This window comes from Hyperolius riggenbachi, chromosome 12 (genome assembly GCF_040937935.1).
Source record: "Hyperolius riggenbachi isolate aHypRig1 chromosome 12, aHypRig1.pri, whole genome shotgun sequence".
Taxonomy (NCBI): domain Eukaryota; kingdom Metazoa; phylum Chordata; class Amphibia; order Anura; family Hyperoliidae; genus Hyperolius; species Hyperolius riggenbachi.
The window spans coordinates 62,284,965-62,302,226 of record NC_090657.1 but is presented as its reverse complement, the minus strand read 5'-3'; the positions used below and the strand labels follow the sequence as shown (position 1 = coordinate 62,302,226).

At 43.8% G+C, this 17,262-nt stretch overlaps 1 protein-coding gene and 1 long non-coding RNA gene across 5 annotated transcripts in view; one reads left to right on the top strand and one right to left on the bottom strand.

Moving 5' to 3' along the window:
• The window catches only part of LOC137541624 (uncharacterized), a 121,378-nt gene extending 105,759 nt beyond the window's left edge, over positions 1 to 15,619 (top strand). Inside the window, exons 4-6 of one of the 3 annotated variants that reach the window (XR_011025235.1) lie at positions 6,628 to 6,779; positions 9,465 to 9,601; positions 15,346 to 15,619. This is a non-coding gene — a long non-coding RNA (uncharacterized lncRNA). Of the gene's footprint in view, positions 1 to 6,627; positions 6,780 to 6,864; positions 7,081 to 9,464; positions 9,602 to 15,345 lie in introns of those variants that run through there. The other 2 variants (XR_011025238.1, XR_011025236.1) reach the window with 2 other exon arrangements.
• The window catches only part of FASN (fatty acid synthase), a 127,349-nt gene that overhangs the window by 50,877 nt on the left and 59,210 nt on the right, over positions 1 to 17,262 (bottom strand). For both annotated transcript variants that reach the window (XM_068263018.1, XM_068263017.1), the window contains exons 14-24: positions 15,389 to 15,592; positions 12,363 to 12,478; positions 11,480 to 11,655; positions 10,984 to 11,175; positions 9,623 to 9,703; positions 9,336 to 9,521; positions 8,117 to 8,296; positions 6,582 to 6,785; positions 4,791 to 5,113; positions 983 to 1,372; positions 44 to 208 (exon numbers count right to left, since the gene is read on the bottom strand). In XM_068263018.1, the coding sequence (XP_068119119.1) occupies positions 44 to 208; positions 983 to 1,372; positions 4,791 to 5,113; positions 6,582 to 6,785; positions 8,117 to 8,296; positions 9,336 to 9,521; positions 9,623 to 9,703; positions 10,984 to 11,175; positions 11,480 to 11,655; positions 12,363 to 12,478; positions 15,389 to 15,592 (2,217 nt within the window). The remainder of the gene's footprint in view (positions 1 to 43; positions 209 to 982; positions 1,373 to 4,790; positions 5,114 to 6,581; positions 6,786 to 8,116; positions 8,297 to 9,335; positions 9,522 to 9,622; positions 9,704 to 10,983; positions 11,176 to 11,479; positions 11,656 to 12,362; positions 12,479 to 15,388; positions 15,593 to 17,262) is intronic.

The following is a 17,262-nucleotide window of genomic DNA, read 5'->3' as shown; positions in this document are numbered from 1 at the left end:
AAATACAGGCCTGTTGACAGAATTAGGTCTAAGAATTGCGCACCTTCAGTGATTCCACCCATGAGCAATCCATGTCTTCCACCGGCAAAATAGCAGATGACTTCTGAGGGGCACGTCGGCGGCATAAGAAAATGACGGAGTTGTAGAAGGATTTTTTCATGGCCACCAACTCCAAAGAGGCTGCCTGGAACAGTTCCTCCCATTCTGCCTGTCAGTGAGAGAAAACCATTATCAGATGTTTCGGGTCTTACCTTCATAATCTTAAACACCGTTAAACCAAGCATATTTTTTACTTGTCAACCTACATAACACAATAAAGAGGCCTCCATGCTTGGACACTGCCAACAAAACAAGGACATGCGATTGGGAAGGTCTAAGAGAAGGGGACGAGTGCAAAACCAGTGTATCCAGTACTTATTCAATGAATATGAATATGGTGAGCCGCTGAGAATGTCAGAAGGCATGGTAGATTGATGAGACATCAGAGTATTATTGAGGCTGTTAAAGGGATCCGAACAGCTTTTTTTTCAGCAGTATGTCCTGGTTTCTAAAAGCTACAGGAGCTGACATTTTCCTCCCTCCCCTTCCCTCTGCCCTTATATATCCAGGGGAAGGTGTGAATGTAATGAAGTGTGACTTCTCTAAATTGTTTGAAGTATAGTGTCCTATTCCCCTCCCCCCGATGAAAGCTTTTGTTTGCTCATGGCTACTGCTTATTACAGCAGTCCTTACCTGCCTGCTCTTTCTGTAAATGGCAAGCCTTTTTTTTTGTAATGAGCCACATTGTTAGCATGTATTTTTAATGTGTTATTGAGATGCCCTGAAGGCTAAAAATGATGCTCGGTTCACTTTAATATGGTCACTTGTCCCTTGCAGCAATTTTTAGTGCAAATTAAAACCACCAAGTGCTGCCTATGTAACTGTTCTCCCTAAATATTTTCAAGCCCTGATTTAGGTCTTGTGTCTTACTGGTGTGTCCTACCTGAGAGAGAAGTCCGTCTTTTTGCTGGAGGTTCTGAGTCCTCAGAAAAGCAATGGTTTCGCCAAGTATGTCTCCTTTCAGGAGTGTGTGAAGCAAAACAAAGGCTCCTTCCTTCACAGCAGCGGCCAGATTGGGAAGAACCTTTCCTGGTTCCTTTAGCAAATGACTGGAGCAGTTACACACAAGCAGATCAGCGCCCGATAAATTGCTGGGTGGTGTTGCGAGTGGGTCCCATTGGTCAACAGAAATGCCTGCAGCTTCCAGATCACTGCTCATGGCTGACAGGACCTCCAGGGAGGGGTCAGTGGCCGTGTAGTCCACCTGCAGCATTGGTTGGGTGTTCAGGAGGCTTAGAACATGAGAAGATAAATGACCATTTTCTGCAAAGGCCTGTGGGGAAATGAAAAATGACAAATAAAAACCCCAAATACAATGCAAAATTACGATTATGTAAAATGTGTGCTCATCACTAGTTATTCATTTGCTAATAAACTATCATATAGGCACATCTGGTGGCCAAAGTTCTGGAATATGAACCTATTCTGCAGCCTGCTCAGATAGGTCCACCAGATGGGAGCAGAGCATACCTGTAGTACTCTTACTTGTAAAGGTAGATATGGGATCTAAACATTATAGCCCTTTAACAAGTAACTTTTTCACCTGAGTTTTCTACGAGGATGATTTTTCATCTTGAAAAAAAAAACTTCTCAGCACTTAGCGATTGAAAAAGTACTAAAAAAAAAGAATAAAAAAAAAAAGTACTGTACTACCAAATTTATTTTGAATATTTTCTTGGTGGGAGCTTTAAAGGATACCACAACTGACATGTGGCATAATGAGATAGACATGGGTATGTACAGTGGCTAGCACACAAATAACTATGCTGTCTTCCTTTTTTTCTTTCTCTGCCTGAAAGAGTTAAATATCAGGTATGTAAGTGGCTGACTCAGTCCTGACTCAGACAGGAAGTGACTACAGTGTGACCCTCACTGATGAGAAATTCCAACTATAAAACACTTTCCTAGAAGAAAATGGCTTCTGAGAGCAAGAAAGAGATAAAAAAATGGGGAAATTCTTATCAGTGAGGGTCACACTGTAGTCACTTCCTGTCTGAGTCAGGACTGAGTCAGCCACTTACATACCTGATATTTACCTCTTTCAGGCAGAGAAAGAAAAAAAGGAACACAGCATAGTTATTTGTGTGCTAGGCACTGTACATACCCATGTCTATCTCATTATGCCACATGTCAGTTGTGGTATCCTTTAAAGGAAACCAGAGATGAATGCTTTGGCACAAATTAAACATATCCCCCAATACATTTTCCAAAATAAATACTATGCTTGGTATTTTCACCACTCTAGTGTGCCGTTTTTTGTGTTTTTTTACTAAAACACAGTTTAGCAGAAAAGCATATTATTTAGTGGGCTGTGTGCAAAATGAAATCACCATTTCTAAAAACCTCTTATGACTAACAAATATAGATTAAAACTTTTTTTTCAATATGCCCTTACATTTAGCAGACACCAGCAGCTCCTCCCATCTCATCACAGCTCTCTGTGATGCTGCAAGTACTATACAGAACAGGAAAGCATAGCCAGAAGGGGGCAGACTTGGGCTTGAAAAGACATCAGAGTAGACAGACTCAGCTATAATGATTCCTGTGCAAAGCCAGACTGAATGCTCAGTCTGGGATTTTATCAGGGCTGATAACAAGCAGGCTGAGCAGTGAAGGTTGAAACAGAGAGCAGGGTAGGTGTTTTCTCTAATGTTCCCACTGATATATATGGCAAAACACATGAGGGTGCTTAGTCTCTGGTTCACTTTAAAGGTATCTTATTGGTAAGGTTTGAAATGATCTCCTCTGAGAAAATGCAGGACAGAGGCAAATAGGATAGACGTGCCTTGAACTTTGCTCTTAGCACTTTATTTGGCCTGAGGAAGGGGGCATAGACCCACGAAACACGTTTCCAGTGCAAGACTCATATAATTCATGAATTTGTCTTCATTGAGGTAAGCCACCTCATTTTCTTATTTTATTGGTTTTAACTAGGTTTTATTACACTCCTGGGCACCTCTTTTCCCTTTTTTGTGCTTTCTTCCCTCCTTTCGGAGGGATATACCTTCGGCCCATTGTGGCCGTCACAGCCGGGACCATTTGGTTGTTTGTTTTTTTTTTTACAAGAGCACGGCTGCACACAGCTTGCCTGGACACCCGAGTGGAGTTGGGTTTATACATCTCCACCTGCCTGCTGTGGTTTATTGCTCTTCTGCAACCTCCCTTTGTGAGTACCATTTGTATGATCGACTTATAAAGAACCATGGTTATAAATCCTGTTTTTTTGGTTGGTGGATGCATGTTCACAATTGCCACCAGCTTATTTTTCTCTGTTGGGGAATACTTTATACTGTTGGATAGTTAGGCTGAAGAAGAAGTAGGTGGTACACTTTCCCAAGAACATCAACTTGGATAAACTCCATACGTTCTCCAGAATGTTGAACGTCTTTACAACTAATAATGTTTTCTAAGGAATGCTTAGTACCTTGACAGTCTTAAGGTGGCCATACACTGGTCGATTTGCCATCAGATTCGACCAACAGACAGATCCCTATCTGATCGAATCTGATCAGAGAGGGATCGTATGGCTACCTTTACAGCAAACAGATTGTGAACCGATTTCAGCCTGAAACCGTTCACAATCTGTTGTGGTGGTGCTGCTGCTGCTGCCCCGCCCGCATACATTACCTGCTCCACCGGCGCGACTCCAGTCTCCCGGTCACCGCTGCTCTGTCTGCGCTCTGGTCTCCAGGTCCGGCATGCCTCACTTCTTCTAGTCCGGCAGGAAGTTTAAACAGTAGAGGGCGCTCTACTGTTTAAACTTCCTGCCGGGCTAGAAGAAGTGAGGCATGCCGGACCTGGAGACCAGAGCGCAGACAGAGCAGCGGTGACCGGGAGACTGGAGTCGCGCCGGCGGAGCAGGTAATGTATGCGGGCTCTATTGCGTCGGTCGTCGGGCACTCGAACGCCGCTAGCGATGCGCTCTTTACCCGCGGGCGATCGACGGTTATTTTCCGCACGGCGCGATCGACGGGATCGGACGAAATGGATCGAAATTCGGCGTGTAGCGTGAACGATTCGCAGCAGATTCGATCCCAGTGATCAAATCTGCTGTCGAAACGGGCGCAAATCGGGCCAGTGTATGGCTAGCTTTAAGGTGGCCATACACTTATAGATTTGCAGCAGATTGGATCATCAGATAGATTTCTGTCAGATGTCTGTCAGGTTGAATCTGACATGCATCTATCTGAAGTGTGCCATGCACTAGGAACAGATTTCCAATAGATTTCAGAATGAAATCTATTGTAAATCGATCTAAATGCATTACTGGACCATTAGATCCAATGCAACTCTATGGGCCATCGATCTGCTGCCAGCAGCAGATCAACCTAGATTTTCCATCCTGTCAGATAGATCAAATCGATCAAAATCGGCCACAAATTGATCAAGCGGCTGATTCGATAGAATCGATTTCCGATCGATGGATTCTATTAAATCGATCGAAGGCTGAAATCGACCAGTGTATGGGCCCCCTTTAGTTAATAACTTGACCCCCGTCTCATTACACAAACCGTGATAGCTTTTTTTTTTTTTTACCACCAAAATGGTTCTTGGTGAACCAGACGTAATCCATTATATACTAAGTAATGTGTAAAATTTGATTAAAAAAAAAAAAAGTAGAAGGTCATTAAAAAGAAAACAGAAGGACAGAATTAGAATATAACCAAATCTCCAATCTTCAATGCACTTACTTCAACGATTTTGATCCTCTGAGCGCTGCCATTTTCCAGAACTGTATCTAGACAAGTTTTCAAGCTGGATGAGTTAATTAATCCATTCAGTAGAGGGTCCTCATGGAGATGGTCATTCTTCTGGATTAGGGTCTCTTCCAGCTCTGAGTGCAGGTTACCATTGAGCTCCAGGTTACAGATCTCAGTGAGAACATGAAGAAGACCCTTACTGGTGGGACTGCTCTGATTATTTTTTTTGTGGGCCCGTCCTGAGGTCTTAGTACCGGGAATATCCAGATGTAACCCGTGCTGGGCCACCTTCAGCTCCAGTTCACAGATCTTATCTACAAGACAACATGGAACAACAAAAGGTAAATCACTTTCTAGAATTGCAACCAGTGGTAAATATAATGTTTCCTTCTGAAAACAGAGGTGCCAATGTGACATAAAATTATTAAAAAACTGTTTAAAAATAGAGGTAAAGATTAACTTATCTCCTTTCAGGGAGGAAGGGGGTGACTCAATGGTGAGGTTAAGAACTGTAATTTTATTGATCCAAATAAACAAAACTCACAGATTGAGGCGCTAGGCTTCACTACTGCTCACTGGAGATTTTACTCTCTTTATATGCCTGAAGAAGCGGAAACCTAGCCCCGAGAAATGCATTGGATCTATGAGAGTACAGGAAGTCTCTGGACTAACTAGAGGCATTTTACTCTCTTTATATGCCTGAAGAAGCGGAAACCTAGCCCCGGTAAATGCATTGAATCTATGAGAGTACCGGATGTCTCTGGACTAACTATAGAGGCATCCCACTAATGAGGTAAGTATCTACTTCTTATTTTTATGGCTTCAAGATTTAACTATTTTTTTTACATGGTTTGGTTTGTATCTCAATGTATACATTATAATATTATCATTCTCTTTATGTAACTTACAAATCTTTCAATAAAATATTATTGTTTAAAAAAAACTATTTTGAATTTAATTCCAGAGCAACAGTGGGCAGGGTAGAGAAAATAATTAGATTCATTTTGCCTGAAACTGGAAGACCACATTTAAAATGAAACAAGACAGAGCTTTCCTAAAAATCTATATGCCAAACATAGTATTGTTACAATGGTTGCAAAGGTGTGCAATTTTACTGTTCGTTTTAGAATTTTTGTTTACTTTTTTACTAGCATATTAATTTACAAAATAACTTGTGCAACTTATATCTAGGTTTATGGTATTTCTCTCTAAATTTGAAGAGTACCTTAACTGAAACTGTCACGACAGGCTCTGTCTAAATGATGGAGAACTGGGGGAGTCACGGGTTTAAATACTTAACTGTTCTGGTGTCCTCCCTCCGGGCAGGTGATCGCTCCACCTTCCCACAGAATGGGCCTTGGCAATTTTCTTTTAAAATCGCAGCCGAAGCTCTGGCCACATTGCCGAGCTGGGGTTGCGGCGACGCAGGTGGAGGGCCCCAAAGAGCTTCTGCAGTCTTCGGAAACAGGCCTGAGACTGCACTTCCAAGGAGAAGGCAGAGCATCACCTGTGACCCGAAGACCTCAGAAAAGGTGAGTATTTAACCCCGCGACTCCACCAGCCATTCCTCATTTTTAGCTTAGGTACTCTTTAAGTTAGGAATGGACACTAATTAATTTTACATAGTGGATTCTCGTAATATTTTGAGAATCTGTGAGATTTCCTATACCACTCATCTTTGTCTAAAACTAAAAAATAAATTAGCCTCCAGGTCAGCTACAATTTTTCTTGACCAGCAGAGTGTGGGAGTCACAGGTTGCTCCTAACTGGTTGGCCCTGTACCTGTACAGTGATCTAGAAGTAAGTGGAGGTCATTGTCTCCTTGCAGGCAGTTTTCTTCGATGTACGGTGTGAAGACAAAGCTCTCCAGCGTTGGTGGAGTCTGCTGCTGTTGTCGTCTAGGCGCTGTAGTGGCATGGAGTCCTGATATCTGGACCCCTCCAGACACAATTCTTTCCAAACAGTTGTTAACAGCCACAGGTATAACTATCATAAGAAATGTAAAACATTAAGCATAAAGGTCAACGCACAAAGATAATGGAACTATTTTCATACTATCACCGAGGTTTCACCATGGGATATTTCCTCTGAGCTGCTCAAACCTGTTCCTGAAGACCCAGAACTCACCCTGTACGTACAACTGAAGTCCCACAGACCTACTTGAAACCTGGCTTTGGTAACCCTAGATCTCTGCCCAACTAAACCACGGTAATGCTACAACTGAAATCCTCATGACCAATCTGTTCAAAGAATAAAGTTTCCATGGTACCTTCACCTCATATCCACCTGTCAACTATCTTGCTTTTTCCATTGTCCAGCCCAGCCTGTGTCCAACAGAATTCACCTCTCTTCCTAATGCTTAGCCCAAGCTGGTCACCATGTCTGACATTGGCGTACCCCAGTCTTTGTCTTTCCACCTGAGCATGCCTAAAAGATACAATCTAGTCAATCGAGACCTTACCCAGGCTTTGCATTTAAGTCTGGGAACTCTGATAACTCTTTACCCTCAGTCATTCTACGCAGTGTCAACCTCACACCTACTCAACACTTGCAGTACAGTACGTTACTGCTACTTAAACCAGAAGCCTAAACTTCACTCCTTTAGAGCCCATTTCTTTTCATACTATAGCCTCAATTCACTAAGCATTACCGCATTTATAAATGCAGAAAACAGCCAAATTAACCGATCACTTTGCCAAATTCCAATTCATTAGACCAATTACCGCACTGAAAAGTAATATTACCAACCAACTTGTGCAGTAAATACCTCAAGAAATGTCAAGAAATAGCAATTCACAAAGATTAAAGCATTGGGTAAATCAAGTAAAAGTGCTCTGTATTTATCTTCAGCTCTAACCAGACGGTAACTTACAAACTCCATGCGGTAAAAGTCAACAGATGTAGCAGACAACCAATAGGGAGAGTCAAACATCCAATAGGAAGAGCCAGACATTTAGTAGCAAAGATGGCCACAGTGACAGACTACATCATTTCAGCAGGTTAGAAGACAAGATCAGACACATAATATTTATATTGTGCTTTTTTTTCTGGTGGACTTAAAGCACTGCAGGGCTGCAGACACTTACGGCACGCTCCACAGGCGACAAGAATCATCAGGAAGCCTTGCCCAAAGACTCCTTACTGTTGTGCGTACTGGTTTGAGCCAGGGTTCAGACCCTGGTCAAAGGCTCAAATCCCACATCTATGACAACAGCCTCACCAGTACGCTATCCAGCTGATCCTAGAAGGCTAGCAGTCACCTGGTGAAGGCATAACTATTTGAAGCATACACGGTGATGGAATGGAAAATCCTGTACCTTTCTTATCATCTGGACCTGGGCACACTTGTTCCTCATGTGTTGCTGGGTCCACATAAACAGACAGGATCCTTGTTGGTAAACGGAGGCTGCGGCCTTTTATCCCCAGTACCAGCATCTGCAGCATGGTGTCCAGGAAGGTCACCCAGTTGCCCGTCCACAGCAACTTCCCTCTGTCACCTAGAACATCAAACAGAGATCAGCTTGGAGTGACACTCAAGAGTAGATCAAACAACACAAAGAGCTTCATTCAAGGGAAGCTTTAAAGGTGGCCATACACATCAATATTTGTCATCGATATTTGCACAAAATCAATACTGCAACTGATTATGCTGGATGGAAAAATTTGGTTGATTGGTGGAGGGTCGGGAGAGCGTTGCTAGAGACATTTGATCTTACAATGAGCAATGAAGCTACTCTCACCTGTCTGCGGTGCAGTTCCGGTGTCTCCACTCCTCTCTGGCTGCTCCCCCCAGTATAGGTAGCTAGAGATGTCCTCAAAGTATAGGCAGGCTTAGAGTACCACCCCACCATTATAGGTAGCCAGATAGTTTCCCCCAGTGTACTTAACCAGAAAGTGCCCCCACACCCTCGTTATAGGTAGCCAGAGAGCCCCCCTCCCAGTATAAGCAGCCAGAGCATGCTTCTCCCCTCAGTATAGGTAGCCAAAGTGCTCCCCCCACCCCATTCAATATAGGTTGCCAGACATTGTCCCCCCCCCCCTCCATCTCCTATGCAGAGAGTTCAATGGAGTGTATAGAACTCACTTCCTAGGATCTGGCTACATGCAGCATGTCTTTATCCTGTCCTCCTGGGGGCGCACTATCTTTATGGTGAGTATACCATATTTCGTCATGGGACAGATGGCACTCTCACCATAGAGATGGGGGATCACAAACGAAACAATATGTGCTGCCAGTGTGCAGATCCCATGAGGCGAGTACTATAATGCTCAGTTGCGCTCACTGCACATTTCCTGCCGGGCAGCCTCCACCAGTGTAGCTCGGGGTTACAGATTTTTGCACTTAAAAGCAACCCCAAGCTACACTCTGGAACACCGTCAAAGAGGTTATCGTGTCCGCAAAGGTTGGGCGGTATGTGCCTTGAGCTGTCCTTTGCTCACATCGGCATGATAGCCAAAAAAGAATGAACGCATAAAGTTTCAGATTTTTTGGGACTTGTGGAATGGTCAAATGTTCGCACGTAAGAAAGGTCTCACCTCTGCTGTTGGACTCAATGATTCCTTGGAAGGTTGGCCCATAGTCATATCCCCGCAGCCTCAGCTCCTTGTAAACATCTTTATCAGACAAGTGGAACTCTTCTTCCACCTCTTGGTTTTCTTTTACAGAGCCCATCTGACTGCGGAAATCATTCAGGCCGTTTTCTTCCATGATGGAGATCTTCCCTGGAAAATGTCAACTTTCATTAACCTTAGTTCTCAGTGAACAGTCAGTTCAGATTGGTACAGGGTTTTGGCTAAAGACGGTAAGATGTTTATTAACCTACCACTGACTGCCAGATTCCCATTTTCAGAAACCTCAAACCGTTTAGATGCTGGCATAAGTCGGACTTCTAGCTGAACCGTGCCTGCAGAGAGATGACAATGCGTTATTCCTCCTTTCTTTTCAAGAAGTCCCAAACACAAGACACATAACAAAAGCAAAGAAACAGCCATTTGGCAATAGTCCACTCCACCAAAGGTCTAACAAAGTTTAGATGGTTTGAGGATCTTATATCACAATGTCTTGTGTTATAAGGTCTTTTCCTCCATGTATAGCATGCTCTCTTTCATAAACATATTCCATCTCTCAGAGCTTTGCTTGAGAGGTATCCTGTTCCTCAGTTTCAGTCCTTTGTTTTGAGAATATCATGGTATTTCAGGCATTTGGGACTTGGTAAAGTCTATCCTCCACTATGTCTTGGTCCCTCTGTCCAACATGCTGACCTTCCGGCTCAGGACATTTCAAAAATGGTTGTGAATGCAAGTGTGAAGTGAGCGTAAACAAAATAAAAACTACCCTATGTAGAGGGAAGGCTCTGGATCTCTTCCTGATCCGTGCGCTTGGTCCACTGCTGTCCTCCCTTCAAATTTTGTGCCTTCAGGACTCCACAGAAATGGCTTTGGAAGTATTCAGGTACCTGAGTACTTCCAAAGACCATCAGCTCCGTACTGTGCATGTGCAAATTTGTGCATGTGCAGCACCGAGCTGCAAGTCCTCCGAAGTACTTGGGGCTGCAAGTACTTCGGAGGGCTGCCCAAGGAGGGCAGAAGCCATATTCAACCAAGCTGGCTGAAAAACTTTACTGTGGCCTAGCGGTGGAACGAGAAGACGTAAAGAGGACCGGGAAGGCTCTATGGGATGCAAAGCCTCCCCTTTCCATAGGTGAGTATCTAACATGATCTTAATTATTTATTTTCTAAGCCTACTTCAGTTTTACTTTAACTGATTTCTTATATAATGTAGTATCAGGGTACAGACTTTGGATAGCCTGGTACTAGAGAGAGACAAACTCCTCCATCTTTAGTGATATGGGGAAGGATAAGAACAAGTTGCCGCTGTTGTTTACCCTACTTTGAAGTCTCTCGTTTCCTGTCTGTGTGAAAGTCACTAAAACTGGTAATAAAGAGAACACATTTCTCTAAGTGGACACAAAAAATAAAGCCTCAATAGGTGTTATTCTGATCATGTCCCATGCTAACCAGGACTAAAATACATTTTGCCCAAAGCTGCATATGTGCAACTCTCTAAGGGTAGGTTGTAATATTCCTAATTGTGGCCTACAAACTTGAGCTTTACAAGTGTTCCTTTGAAGAGGGTGATATATTTGATGAAACAAGTTTCCCCCTTTCCAGTAGACACACTCACCTGTTTTAGGGAGGATTGTTGCCCTGTGGATTGTAACATCTTCAAACAGAACAGGTGTCTGCTCCATCACCACTCCAAGGGACCTTGCAAGCGTTCTCCATGCCAGCACGAGGTAGCCAGTAGCTGGATATAGAACCCGACCATCGATACAATGCCCATTCATAAAAATATCTGGAGACTCCGGGCTCATATCTGCCGGAAGAAAGGTAGACTTCTGTAAGCAAAACATTAAAACCTCACAATGTCAAATCCATCATCAAGATACTGAAGCCCCAGATACACACGTGTTGCATGACTTTTCTAAGTCCCAAGAATAATCAACCTTCCATAGAGGAATGGAATGGTCGAGAGGGAGGTGGGTCTGATCCACAGTAGACTAACCCAACATTCTCCCATGTAGAATACTTTCATTTCAATGCAATTTTTATTATTTTACTTTTATGTTTCGTCTTCAGTGTCTCTTTAACTTAATCACGTTACAGTGATTTCAGCTTACCAATATTGTACACTGTTGCTGAGGTGGATCCCCCTGAACCAGCAGGGAAATCTTCAGTTTTGGGCACGTCCCAGGTCTGACTATGGTCCCATTGGACAAGAGGGGAGATGAGGGGGGTTCCAGCAGGGACAGGGAATTCCACGGGAGGGTAGATGTTATCACATTGTACATTGATCCTGAGGAAAGAATAGATCAGATCACCTGGCGAGCAACAATCACTGCAGAGAGTTATAAACACTATAAGGGTGCCCATACATCTAGTGATGCAGATCGATCATGAGACAGATGGAGACAGACGATAGATTTCAAAATGAAAATTTAACCGGAAACGGCCTACGACGCTGCCAATGCCACTTCCCACCCAAATGTAAAATGTCCCTGCGGGGCCCATGCAGATTAAATTCTCACCTGTCCCACTGGTGCAACTCCCAGCCACATCAGCCATCACCACTATTTCCGCCGTTACCAGATGGTGCCGGGTGTATCGCCTGCTGCAAAACAGGGGTGGCAGAGGAGCAGGCCAGGAGTCATGCCAATGGGACAGGTGAGAATTTATATTGCACACGGGCACTGTGTGGGACATTTTACACTTGGGGGGACAGTGGACGAGGGTCCATCACATACTTTAATTGTCGGCAGATTGAACACCATTACAGCTGCACACCCAATCGACCACGTCGTGCCAAGATTTTCCAGCATGCTCAATCGATACATTTGACCGATTTTAGCCCAAAATTGATTGAATTATCTATCGGGCATGCTTGTTGTGGCACCGATTTGCATCCAATTCGATAAAATGATTAAACCGAATGGTCGAACGGGACACAAAGTCGCCAGCTGCATGGGCACCTTAAGAAGTAAGGGCAGGATGAAGAAGCCTCACCCATTCAGATAGACCTTGCCAATATTGGTAAGGAAGAACTCCAGATTGTTGCTGTGCCCTCTCTTCATCAGGGGGAGGATTATGTTGCTTGACTTCAAGCTTCTTTTCAGGATGGCCTGGTGAAAGAAGCAGAGTTCACCACCAGACACACAGATAAAAGCAATAGTACACTCTGTATAAAGCACAATATGTGGATCTTAGATACCTTTATCAGCTTATTTCCCAGGATAGCAAATTTAGAAACCCCTTTCTATTCCAATGAACAATGACAAACCAATAAAAGCAGCTAGGTGGCGCCAGGGCGCATTGTTTTAGACACTCATCAAAGACTATAGAGTAACCAAGCAGCTTGAGGTGATCCAAAACCACTAGGAAAGTATGGGGGGGGGGGGGGGGGGGGGGAAGTAGTTTTTAGTAGTAGGGCTTTTCGGTCTCTTTTGGTCCCCTATACTTTCCTAGTGGTTTGGGTCACCCCCAGCTGCTTGGTTACTGTGTTGTACTGGTCCAAGCCCCTATCCCATAGAGCCATATCAATCCCTGCCATGCACTGAGGAGGACCAAAAGTCCAAAACAGGCTGTCTGCATGTGGGGTTACATAGTTATTTTGGTTGAAAAAAGACATACGTCCATCGAGTTCAACCAGTACAAAATACAACTCCAGCCTGCTCCCTCACATATCCCTGTTGATCCAGAGGAATGCCTATTAGCCCCAAAAGGGAAAAAAATTCCTTCCCGACTCCAGATGGCAATCAGATAACATCCCTGGATGAACATTATTGGGCATTACCTAGTAATTGTAGCCATGGATGTCTTGGCTACAATTACTAGGTAATGCCCAATGATGTTGATGTGGCAGTGTAAAATTTAAAGCTATAGGTTTGCTAGACACCAGCGGTTCTGGATGCATACCTGGCTTACAGGGGCATAAAGAGATAATTTGCATATTCAGTAGCAGTGCATTGTGGGTAACCACAGATGTTCACTTAAAGCTGAATTATCGCAAGTACCTTCTGTTTTAAGAAGGCAAATCACACCAAGCAAAGACTATAGTTAATGCTAATTTTCCAGGTTCTATGATGCTAATTGCATTATGTCATCTGACACCATGAGCACCCTTGATTACAGAGGCGTGTATAAGGAGCTATGGACCCCAGTGTATTTTTACATTGGGCCCCCCAAGCACTCTATACATAACAATTGATAAGGCACACCAAAACATGCCAAGGCCAACCAGTGTCAGAAGTACAAGAAGGGGATGAGAAACCGTTTATTAATGATTACAACTATTTAAAGCACCTATAGAAGGGAATATTAGCAGCACAGGACCAGTAGAGAGCCAATACGGTGGTTGAGGGAGGGTCCCTTTGGTCACAACATCTGCATCCACTGCTTGATGATAACACACGCTGGGAGAAGCTCAAGTGAGAGGAATATGGAGGCTGCCATCTTCATCCTCTAATAATAAACAATGCCTGTTGCCTGGCTTCTGTGCTGATGCTCTGCCTCTAATACTATAAGTCACTGGCCCAGAATAAGCATGCAGGTTAGATGCTGTGACTCCACTGGCTGCATGCTTGTTGCAGGTTTGAGACTCAAACACAACTAAAGCCAGCAGTTCAGTAGGGCAGCCAGGCAACTGACATTGTTCATAAGAGAATGAAGATGGGCACCTTTTGCATTCCTCTCACTTCAGGTTCCCTTTAAAGAGAACCAGAGGCAGCATATATACCTTACTTGCCTAAGAAGAGGGATCCTCCAGAGCCTTCCTTCCTCGGAGACCTCCTTGAAGTTTGTGCCTGTGCTCCTTTCAATGCACGAGTACTGCTGTACTGCCACGCCTTCACACTAATTCAGCTTTATGCACAGGCCCAGCTGTACTTGTGCATGGGCAGTACAGCTTTGGTCATAAACGGCAGGGAGCCTGGCCACGTGAGCATATCTGACAAGGTCTTAGGGTCTTTTTGGATGTGTTCCAGTGGTCTGCACAGTAGAGGGCAGGAAGTAAGTATCTCAATAAAAATGTCCCCCTTTTTTCAGCTAGGCATACTACAGGGACTAGCTGAAATACAGCACTTACCACTGGCGTGGCATATTGTAGTACAGCGTTTCTCAACATTTTATTGGTATGTACCCCTTTTAAAACCCTGTATTCACCAAATACCCCCAGCATAGCAAACTATAAAACTATTACCCTTACAAATATTTAATCGTAGTACATGATAATTGTTAAGAACCAATTTCCAAGCATCTACTATTGTGTTCAATTAGCTAAAACACTAATTTGGTGTTGTTTAAATAAGATTTATCATTTTCTAAAACTCTAAAATTTGTTATTCTTGGTTAAAGGGACACTTATGCCAGGAATAAAAAAATCAGTTTTACTTTCCTGGGGCTTCTACCAGCCCCCTGCAGCGGTCCCGTGCCCTCGCAGTCACTCATGGAGCCTCCGGTCCCCCGCCGCCAGCTAGTTTCGTTTTTGTTGACAAGCCCTGACAGGGTGTCGGTGGGGTTTCTGCACCTGCGTAGGCCTGACCGGGCGTGTCAGTCTTCATGTTCCCATCCTCAAAAGCGCCCTGCACAGACGCAGGATGCTATTGCGGACTGGAACGCAAAGAAAAATACTCGTGGCCAGGCCTGTTGGGCCTGTCCGTGAAAACGAAACTAGCTGGTGGCGGGGAACCGGAGGCTCCGTGAGCGACTGCGAGGGCATGGGACGGCTGGAGAAGGCTGGTAGAAGCCCCAGGTAAGTAAAACTGATTTTTTTTATTCCTGGCTTAAGTGTCCCTTTAAGTATATCAAGCCCGAATACCCTCTGGAACCATCAGAAGTACCCCCTGAGGTACACGTACCACACGTTGAGAACCTAGGCTGTAGTACACTCAAAAAATGCTACTCGTTGCACTTAATACATGGAGCATGTTTTGCTGTAGGTTTAAAAAAAACCTGCTATTGTATATGTCTGTTGAAGTTGAGATTCTTTTAGGAGCAGCGTGCCTGCGATAGTAAAGGCTGTACAGTGACCTCACCTGTAGGAGGGCGTGAGGGGCGATCTCCACCACAATCGCGTTTTCAGGAATGCTCTGCAGACCTTCTTGGAACAAGACTGGACTGACCAGATTATTAACGTGGTACTCAGCCGAGGAGAACTGCGCGAGCTCGCCCTGCCACTGGGACTCGGGGATGGAGGTGCTGATCCACCGATGGGAACGCTTCTTGGGGACTGTGATCACCTACAAGAGCAATTCTCAAAATTATTACAGCATGTATCCTTTAAGAACAGATGAGGCACATACATTTGTTAGGAAAACTCAATGGGGCAGATTTATCAAGTGTGTAACAGTACAATCTTAGGATGTTTCTAGAAATCATGCAGAACTGTCTAAGATATTTTAAGAACGTTCTAAAACTGTTCTAAAACAGGATTCTCAGATTTGGTGCAGTTGGTAAGAGAATCTTCAGAGTGTGGTAAGGTGTACTGTGTGACAGCTTTAAAGTTAATGGGAATCCGTTATTAAAAAAAATCAAAAAAAAAAATCAGCCAGATACTCACCTAAGGAGAGGGAGGGCTCTGGGTTCTATACAGCCTTCCCTCTCCTCTCATGGTCACCTCCGTTAAGCGATGGTTCCCTCATTTGAATTCCTCACCGCGGGGGACTTTGGAATTCTTCAGAAACCGAGTCCTCGCAAAGACAGGCGGCTCCATACTGTGCACACGCGAGAGGGCGCTCGCACGTGCGCAATATGGAGCAGCCCATCTCCAGGAGCACTCCCTTCAGCAGCAGAGAGAGCAGTATTTGACCAAATTGGTCAAATACTGCTTCCAGGAAGGCAGCACTGGAACAGGGACCGAGAGAGGAGTGGGAAGGCTCTATAGGAGCCAAAGCCTTCCCTCCCCTTAGGTGAGTATCTATATAATTTTTTTTTTATAATCGCTTCCCATTGACTTTAACAGAGAAAAGGGGACTCATAATAGTATTTTTATGGGAAAACAGCAGCAGTAAGAGCACTTCTTCGGGCAGGATGGACTGAATGATGACAATCGGTCTGGATACTCCTGCATCATAATGTGGCTCGCCTATCTCACAGTACAGCTGCTGGCCAAGCTCTACAAGGAAGGGCTGTGACTCACAGCTGTGAAAGAGAACTTTAATTCAGTCATGTGAGGAATAAAACAACACATACAGCACAAGCTGACAGTGTGGCAGCTTTGCACAAGTTTTAAGGTGGCCATGCACTTATAGATTTGCAGCAGATTCGACCATCAGATAGATTTCTGTCAGATGCCTGTCAAGTCGAATCTGACAGGAATCTATCTGCGTAATATGTTGGCGCTTTATAAATACAATAAATAAATAAATGTGTGACGCACACTAGGAACTGATTATTGGAAATCTATCTAAATGCATTACTGGACCATTAGATCCAATGCAACTCTATGGGCCATCAATCTAATGATAGCAGCAGAGCGACCTAGATTTTCCATCCTGTCAGATAGATCAAATCCATTGAAATCGATCGAAATCATTCGCAAATTGATCGATAGATTTGATAGAATAGATTTCTTAACGATCCTATAGAATCGATCGCTGAAATCGACCAGTGTATGGGCCCCTTTAGAAAAGGTATCAACCACTTCTTGTTTCTACAACAGATAAGCACTGGTTTCGCATCATTCTACCCATATGGCATTTCTAGAAATTCATGCTAAACTAGTGCAAATTTGTGTGAAGAATTTCCTCTCAGAACACATGTAGATTACAATTGTGGTTAAATAGGTAGGAAATGGGAAGAAAAAACAATTGCTTTGATAAATCTGCCCCAGTATTTTATATAGTTGATTTTCAAACACACTTGTATTTTATCTAAAAACACTTATTAAAGAGGCCCTGTAGTGACATAC